The 9,907-nt window shown below is 32.5% G+C and overlaps 1 protein-coding gene across 1 annotated transcript; it reads right to left on the reverse strand.

The window, feature by feature from the left end:
* Nucleotides 1-4,389: 4,389 nt before the first annotated feature.
* On the reverse strand, nt 4,390-7,723 carry LOC118203238 (uncharacterized). Its single transcript, XM_085826671.1, has one exon. The coding sequence runs from the start codon at nt 7,009-7,011 to the stop codon at nt 5,971-5,973; it is 1,041 nt and encodes a 346-aa protein (XP_085682797.1). The 5' UTR covers nt 7,012-7,723; the 3' UTR covers nt 4,390-5,970.
* Between the last annotated feature and the right edge of the window lie 2,184 nt (nt 7,724-9,907).

Genomic DNA, 9,907 nt, shown 5'->3' on the forward strand with positions numbered 1-9,907 from the left:
ATTAAAAAGATATCACACAAATTCTGTTTCAAAAGCAAAACAACATGAGTTGTTTATTACGGGAGTACATTATGAACCCAACGTGAGTATTATGAATACAACGGGAGTAAATTATAAATTCCGAGTCTCAGTTTGGCCATGTTTGATCTCTACATAAGGCATATGGCATATAATTATAAAAAAATAACTTCTAAGAAACAGTATGTTCTTAATTTGTTTTAAGAATATATTCTGGAAGTTATTCAGACTTTTGAAGTTTTTAAAAAATAACACATTTTTTAACTTTCATAAAATATATAAATTGCTATTTCAACGTCGGTGAATTATTAGACTTTCAATACTCAGCTACATAAATTTCTATCGATAAAAATTGTTTTCTTACATTTCAACAGCAACTAATAACAGATTTTATTTCAGATATAAAAAAATGCATTCAGATGTATATGTTCTGCTTTACCACTCAGCACCACGTGAGCGAATTTTGTGGCATGGGCTATGCTTTCACATCATTTTGAGTTTATTAACTTTCTTTAGAATATGGCCACTTTTATCTGGTTGCATGTGTAGTCTCCCTTTTATTTTTTGTTTATTATCTTTGTCTTTAAAATATATTGAACTCACATTCTCTACATTGATTATACAGTACAAAGTCTTTAATCCGGACCTCAAAGCTACAGACTTTCTGTGCATGCGTAGTGGTTACGCATCCACATATGCATTTACGTATGTGCATAATACGTTTACACATGCGCGTTTAATGTATAACGGACGATATAAGCTAGGATAAAATTATCTAATTATCTATTTCAGTTATTGTTGCAGATTGCGTTGTTCCTTAATCTTCTAATTGGATCCAGCTTATTTTTTTTTTGCAGACTGTTAGATCCAGCTTATTTTTTTTATGAGCAATTTTATAAAAAGTAAGCTTGAACTTTCGATTATGTCAAAAAGATTTCCCAAGCATGTTTTGATGTCCATCAAAGAAAAAGTGTATAAAGGCATGAAGGAAGTGACAGAGAGGTTAGTGAAAACAAAAAAATTTTGATTGACAAGTTAGTCGGTATTCTCGGCACAGCAATTACAAGACTTGAACAGCGGAACTTTGTAAATGAACAAGAAATTATGTCTGTTTATAAAATTAAAGAGAAAATATTAGCACACAAAACGAAGTAACTTAAATAACTTACATTGAAAGAAATGTTTAATAAAGTAAACAAATAAATATTAAGCTTTTTTTGTCAATTTTGATACCCTTTAAATCATAATTGCTCTTTATTTCATAAATTACAGTTTCATATTTTTAATTGTATAATTTCTGCATGCCACTTTACCAGATTTAAATTGATGATCTATAATCCGGAAAAACCGCTAATCCGGAATCCCGACGAGTCCGGATTAAAGACTTTGTACTGTATATTCTTTATGAAAATGAATATTTAGACAAAATAATGCATAAGACAATTCAATGAACATTATACAGTCAAAAGTCGTTAATCCGGACTCGTCGGGACTTCGGCGATTCCGGATTATCGATTTTTCCGGATTATAGATCATCAGTTTAAATCTCGTAAGATGGCATGCAGAAATTATAAAATTAAAAATATGAAACCGTAATTTATGAAATAAAGAACAATTATGATCTAAAGGGTATCAAAATTTGCAAAAAGAAAAAGCTTAATATTTATTTGTTTACTTTATTAAACATTTCTTTCAATGTAAGTTGTTTAAGTTTTGCTTCGTTTCATGTGATAATACTTTCTCTTTAATTCTATTAAACAGACATAATTTCTTGTTCAGTTACAAAGTTCCGCCGTTCAAGTCCTATAATTGCTGTGTCAAGAATACCGACTAATTTGTCAATCGAAATTTTTTTGTTTTCAGTAACCTCTGTCACTTTTCTTCGCTATCGGAAGCGAATTATAATGACGAGGAACTTGTTTTAAATCATATCAAAGACGAAGCATATCGAGATGAAATACTACATTTGGTAAGGAATTATAAGCCAAATAAAATAAAAACATCTGCGCTGAAGATAAGGATAGTGCTGACAAATCAACTTCCAATTCATTACGCGCCCACCGCCGAGCAGCGTGAAATTGATAAACAGATTTCGGATTTCAAAACATACTTTCGCTTTAGATCCTTTACATATTAACAAATATATATCGGCAATTCTATTTGATATAATCGAAAGTTTAAGCTTACTTTTATAAAATTGCTCTTACGGTCTGCAAAAAATAATAAGCCGGATGCAATTCGAAAATTAAGGAACAACGCAATCATCAACATTAACTGAAATAGATAATTATTTAGCTTATACGTCCATTATACATAAAATGCGCACGCGAAAACGTATTCTGCACTTGCGCACACTCATATGCGCAGTCGTAAAAGGTCTTACGCGCACGCGTAAACGCCTCTGCGCATGTGTCAACGCGGCGCATGCGCAGAAAGTTTTCAGTTTTGATGTCCCGATTATAGATCATTCCGAATTATGGGTGTCCGAATTAACGACTTTTGACTGTATAACATTACAGAACTAATTGTAGAATAGCTACTATGTGGAAGGCTATCAAATACTGCATTTTTAAAGTAAATAATAGAAGCATATTTCTATCGTAGGTATATGAGAACTGAATAACATGAGATTATACTATAGTTGGCAGTTTTCAGATAACCGGCCCTTGGCGATTTGTTGACATCTTGGAAGAGAATGCATGTGCGCCAGATTATGGTAACCATGAAAAGCGTTACAATCCTGCAATTTACTCAGGGTATTTTCCTGAAGGACAAAAAGGGATTTTTTCTGTTTACATAGATTTAAGAAAAGTTACGGTAAGACAAAATGAAAGTTGGAAAATCGTTATCGGGAGTTACTTATAATTTGCAGTTTTCCTCATAATTAGCAGAACAGTGATGAGTATAGTCAGAATGTCAACATAAATTGGGGTAAGTTAAATCTTGTCTTGTTTTTTGCATGTTGCATGTTTGGTAGTTCAGAAATGTTTTCTCCTCTCCGATTTCCCTCGGACAGGGATAATAATTTTGGCCGCCATTTTGGATTTCAAAATGCGCTCCTTGGCGCATTTTTGAAATCCAAGATGGCGGCCGAAAAATCACCATATTCAGCCAAGAGCCGGGTATCCGAAATGAGCTGAATTTCTCTCGAGTTAAAAATATCGAGACAATATAGTACAAAATTTTTCAGATTCTTTCCTATTAATAAGTTGAATTATAAAAGAAATATTTCACCATGCTCTCTCAATGAATTTCAAAATAAATTTAGGCTCTCATTTCTCTTAATGTTGTTCTGTGACAATTTATGTTGACATTCTGACGATATTCATTACTGTTCTGCTAATTATGAGGAAAACTGCAAATTATAAGTACTCCCGAAAAATTTCAAAAGAAACAAAATATAAAGAAAAAATCAGACTCCAGTTTGGTACCTGCATATAGTTTTAATGCACGCAGAAATTATGTGTCCTTGAAAATTCAAACTTATGTTTTCTGCTGGCAATTTAAAAACAAAATGTTTCTCAAAGACACATTTTATAAATAACTGTTTCTTACACTTTTGGAAAAGATATTTTCCAAATGCCTTTTTACATATTTACGCACATGAGATTTCTACAACACTGATACACGCAAAAAGTGATTGAAACATTATTGAAGTTGAAACACATATTTTTATGCCAAATCACAGAACCAGGGCCATTCCTAGACCATTGACTGCCCACATACTTTATGATTACCACCCTTAAATTTTAAGAAAAAGAGCTCAATCATTAATAAAACTTTTATTTAACTCACTAAGTACTCACATATGAAAAAATGTATAAAACGTACTTACATATGAAAAATAGTTACTATGAATTAAAAATATTTAGTTATCGTCAGAAGCTGGCTGCCCGATTTTCGCCGCCCGCGTACTTTTACGTGCTAGACACCCCGCTAGGGCCCTGCACAGAACTATATTTAAATTTTGTGTAAACACCAAAAAAAGCCCAATTCAATCAAATGTAATTGCAAGCTACAGCATACATATGGTGATGAAATATTTAAGTATTCTTCAGCATTTCAGAGCAACAAGAATGGGAAGGTGGTAAGTGAAAAGCAACTTGATTTATCGGATAAAACTGTTACAGATAGGAACAATTACATGCGTAAATTATGTGTCTTGGGTATGGAGAATAAACCAAACAAAAAGGTAGGTAGACCAGATTGCATTGTGAAAATTGAAAGTTTCTTTACTAAGCGTAAAAATAATTGCGATCGAGTATTCCCCGAACAGTGTGTGTTTGGTGGCATATGCAGAGAAACAAGATTCGTTTGTTGTCACTGTTCCTAATAGAACTGGCTCTATTCATAATAAAATTATTGAAAACATTGCAGATGGTAGCACAATTTATTCTGACAGTTGGAAAGGTCACCAAACAAATAGAATAGAAAAAGGAAGATTCCTACATGCTAAAGTTAATCATAAATACAATTTTATTGATTCTGATACAGGAGTTCATACACAAACAATTGACAGAATGTGGGGCATCATCAGAATTTGAGGACAGCATCAGGTCACAGAAAATAGAAACTGTTTTGAATCTATGTTAAACTCTATATCGGTCCATTTTCTACTGAAATCCGATTGACTACTTTGATTTTAAATAAAGTGTTTTGATTTTTGAAAGTGTTTTAATTTATGATTTGTCGCAAAAATTTTAGGTGTAGATTGGCGGCACTTAAAAACCGCAAAGTCTGCAGGGTGGTGGCGTTAATATGCAAGTACCACACCTTCTTCAAATCTCTCTGTTATAAGTTTACACTTTTCTCTTTCTGAAATACAGAGCTATCTGTTTTTCCCAAAACAAATAGGAGAATTGGGTTCATTCAGCACTCTGTTAATCAGAAAAAGCATTTCCTCATTGTTCCATTTACAAAATTTTCATCAAAATTCTGTGATCTTGCAGAAATTTTATTGCAGAATTGTGGAAAAATTGCTTGCACATTCTACAAGGCCAAACAAATTTTACAACCAAGGCAAAAAATATCATATGTTTATAAAAACAGACTTTGAAATACAACAAAAAAGAATGCATATAAAATGGCAGAAGTACTTAATGGATTATTATAAGCATTATTATTCACAATGCTGCCAGAGTTTGGCATATACTGTAAATATGGCAACTTGTATTAAGCAGGCTGCATCAACACATAAATACCACAAAATGAAACCTTACTTAAGCATGAAATTTCGATTTCTTTCAGAGAAACTACAAGGTGCATAGTGGCATCAAGAAAATAGTTCACAAATCATTTTTTAAACATTTGACACTGAACACATAAGCTTGAAGAAAAACCTAAATTCTAAGCATACGCAATATTAAAAAAGCTAATGAGGAGAAAAATACTTAAATCCTACAGCACTAAAGCTACCACAAAGGAATATATTTCATATTTTGTATGTTTTTAGAAAAATGTATTGAAAAGTTGATTACAGAACAAGATATGAATGAAATTTCTATTCAAACGAAAATATTCAAGATTACAAGCTGTCAAACAATTCACCTGAAAGGGAGGAATGCGACATCAATAAAATTATCTTATTCAGAACAGTATAATCAGTGTCTAACTTTTCATTGTTCGAATATGCTGTTTTAAACTTTTATTACTCATGGATATAAGAAAATATTGCTTTAAATCAGGAGCAGTGTAAAATGACTTATCTAACATTCATCTGGTTTTCCTCTTGTAGGAACAAATAAATGATTTATTAAGAATTGAAATGAACTAACAAGCTGAACACACCTTATACAAAGACATTTCTTTATAGCATGGACAGGTCTTTATTGCACACATAAAAAAAGGTTCTTATTAATTTAACTTTTCCACAAAAAACATTAGCCTTCTTATTATATGTTGACATGAGATTTCCAATTTTCTATAAGCCACGTGATTTGTTACACATCTACCTTATGGAGTTTCTCTCCGGTGTAAATTTAGTAGATGTTTTTTTAAACTAGAATTTTGAGTAAATGACTTATTACATATCTCACAAACATGATGTTTCTCTCCTGTATGAAGAAGCATATGGCTGTTTAAATTACTTTTCAAAGAAAATGACTTTTTACATACCTCACACACATGAGTTTTCTCTCCTGTGTGAAGAAGCATATGCTTGTTTAAAGTACCAGTCTGAGTAAATGATTTATTGCAGAACTTGCACACATGAGGTCTCTCTCCCGTGTGAAGAAGCATATGCATGTTTAAATGAGTTTTCTGAGTAAATGACTTGTTACATACCTCACACACATGAGGTTTCTCTCCTGTGTGAAGAAGCATATGGTTGTTTAAATGATCTTTGCGAGTAAATGACTTGTTACATATCTCACACACATGAGGTTTCTCTCCTGTATGATAAAATATATGCTTCTTTAAATCAGATTTTTGAATAAATGACTTTGCACATACCTCACACACATAAGGTTTCTTTGCTGTGTGAATAAGTATATGTCTGTCTAAATCACATTTTTGAGCAAATAACTTGTTGCATACAGCACACACATGAGGTCTAACTCCTGTGTGAAGAAGTATATGCTCAGTTAAATGAGCTTTCCGAGTAAATGACTTCTTACATACCTCACACACATGAGGTTTCTCTAATGTGTGAAGAAGCATATGCCTGTTTAAATGACCTTTCACAGTAAATGACTTGTTACAGACCTCACAAACATGAGGTTTCTCTCCTGTATGATAAAGTATATGCTTTTTTAAATCAGAGTTTTGAGTAAATGACTTTGCACATATCTCACACACATAAGGTTTCTTTTCTGTATGAGTAAGTATATGTCTGTCTAAATCATATTTTTGAGTATATGCCTTGTTACATAACTCACACACATGAGGTCTCTTTCCTGTGTGAAGAAGCATATGCCTGTTTAAATTACTTTTCAAAGTAAATGACTTGTTACATACCTCACACACATGAGGTCTCTCTCTTGTGTGAAGTAGCATATGCTATGCTTGTTTAAAAGACTTTTTTGAGCAAATGACTTGTTACATACCTCTCACACATGAGGTCTCTCTCTTGTGTGAAGGAGCATGTGCTTCTTTAAATTACCTTTTAGAGCAAATGACTTATTACATACCACACACATAAGGTTTCTTTCCTGCATGTACATAGTCCAAATGAATTCTTACATGCCTTACACACACGTTTCTTCTCTTGTATGTATATGCAGATGTTTGTCTAAAAAACCATACTGTCTAAATGACTTCTTGCATACCTGACACACGAGGTTTGTTTTCTGTACCAATAACTATATGTAATTGTTTAAATAATTCTTTCGTCTAAATGACTTGTTACACACGGCATACAGAAGATAAATACACAGAATATTTGTCAAGCATATGGACTTTGAAACTGGAGTTGTAAGTAAATGATTTATTGCACACCTCACATTACGATTACATGACATCACGCAGTAAAAAGCAAATGCAGATTTATTTCATGCTTCTGTCTAAACGACGTTCACATACCTTGTAGCATGATTTCGAGAGTATCAGTACTAGAGCTGGAGCAAACCGCATGTATTCGTTACTGAGTAACGGGTACATCGGTTGACTCGAAGTACCGATTCGGTACTCACAAATTCATTTCGTTACTCGCATCTGTTCGTTACCTGCATCTGTCGTACGATGCGGTTTGTTCGAGTACGAATGATGCGGTTTCTATGCGAATACGAATGATGCGGTTTCTATGCGAATACGAATGCGGTTGCTGTTCGAATACGAATGATACGGTTGCGTCACAATGCGCTCATATTTTTCATAGATAATTTTGAATTTTTTTGGACATAGGGCAAACTCTTTTTTACATTATGTGTTTTAGTTGAAATACTATTTAGTTGTTGATATTTAAGAAAATGAGCAATTTGGATAGCGTGAAGCGTTATTTTGTAGTTGCTTTTTACTATTGCTATTTATGTTTGTAATTTAAAAATTTAGATGATTCATCTTTTTTTTTTTTTCCTTGAGCGTGCCATAGTCAGATTTTATTGATTTGAAATATTTATATACTGCACTTAGGTATTGTTTATATAAGAATATGTAGGTAATATAGGTTCTTTACTTCCTTGTATCAAATAAAATGGTAGTAATTATTGATTTCGAGAAAACTTTTGGGTATCATATTTTAACGGAAATATCCATTTTTGACGATTACGGAATCCATGTGAATTATTTCTTGGGGTGACGTCTGTACGTACGAACACACTGAAGGACTCTTTTTTTTTTTTTCAAAAAAACTTATTGTTAAATGTAATCCCATTTACTCTAAACTGAAACTTATGATTATGACTCTCTAAGTTGATACTTGAAAGGGATTTTTTTTCGTGATTTGTAAGTACGTATATATGCATTTTACATAACTCAAAAACGATTAGTTATAGAACGTTGAAATTTTGTATATGAGTCCGTTATAACATCTAGATGTGCACCTCCCTTTTTATTGCAATCGGTAATACTACCAAACGTATATATGTGTATATATATCAAATAAATTATAATTAAATGTAAAGTACATATATATATGTTCTTATAATTAAATGTAAAGTACACACACACACACACACACACACACCAACACACACACAATAAAAGCCAAGTAAGGCGAAAATAAAAGCTTTGGCTTTTATTTTATTTTATTATCACTAAATAAGTTACTTGACTTTTATTTTCGCAATCATTGGTTGTAGTCAGGACTTAATTTTTAAAATTAGAAGTGCTGGAGCTCTATGGAAGGCCATCAGGAAAGATGAATAAATAAATAAATAAATAAAAATAAATAAAATAACTATTACAATAATAAAATAATTAGCAACTAGTATATTAAAGGATTATTATTATAATTCAATAGTTCAATAAAAATTTAAAGACAAATGAAAATTTAATTCTTAAATTAAAGATGAATAACTAAGTAATGAAATAAAATACCAAACATCGTCTTGTTTGGGGGCTGTGGCTAAAATTGCAATTTAAGAACTAAGCCGAGCATTAGCTAAATTTAGGCTGTTGATGAGCAAATAATGTACTGTTTACCAGAGTATAGATAGAAATTTGGTTATGTAGCCCATTCTTCTAAAACGACGTTTCGTAGCTGCCTTCGTTCCACCACCAATTCCCATTTTTTTTTTCGGTTTATTCGGTTACAGCAAAGCACACTAGGGCTATTGCCTACGGGGAGGGAGGCCTTCGTGTAGGATTTTTTAAAGGGAACTGACTCATACGTAAGTTACATACGGGAATAACAATGAAAACGCCCGTGAAGCTAGCCGTTAGCCGGGAATTGAACCCCAGACCGAACTATTAGTGCTCAGCGACTTTACCGCTCGAGCTTTGGTGGGCTCTTTTTTTCTTTTCATTCGCTGTGTGAAAAACGGGTGTTCACTTTACGATAAAGTAATCACCTGTTTACTTCAATTAAAATGGGTTAGACGATGTGACTCTTCCTACTTTAATCTCACTTAGCTTTTGATTTCTAATATCGATTCAAAGTTTTCTGTAGACAAAGTATTCTGGTTAGAATAATAGATTTCAAACATGTTCAAAAGGTGTGTATCTGAATATAATTAGGTTTTTATAACATAGGGCCCATTTTATTAGTTTCACATAATTATAAAGCAATTGAACCACAGCATCGCTGTTTTGAAAGAAAGTAAAAATGTCAGAAATGTATAATGAACATTAATATACAAGCTTTATTAAAAGTAGTCAGCCTTTTAAAACGTGACCGTCTATGCTTTTAGAGGATTTTTGGAGCTCTGTGCATTTGCTCTGGCATCTTAAAAAAGTCATGTTCAATATCAACGTATGTTTATGTTCTAAAAATACAGGTTTCTTTCAGAAAGCG

Source organism: Stegodyphus dumicola, chromosome 11 (assembly GCF_044657685.1).
Source record: "Stegodyphus dumicola isolate Sdum_Otavi_A_Nest chromosome 11, ASM4465768v1".
NCBI classification, from domain to species: Eukaryota; Metazoa; Arthropoda; class Arachnida; order Araneae; family Eresidae; genus Stegodyphus; species Stegodyphus dumicola.

Excerpts from the sequence above, each read along its gene's own strand:
- LOC118203238 (XM_085826671.1), bottom strand. The coding sequence starts at position 7,011 with ATGCTACTTCACACAAGAGAGAGACCTCATGTGTGTGAGGTATGTAAC.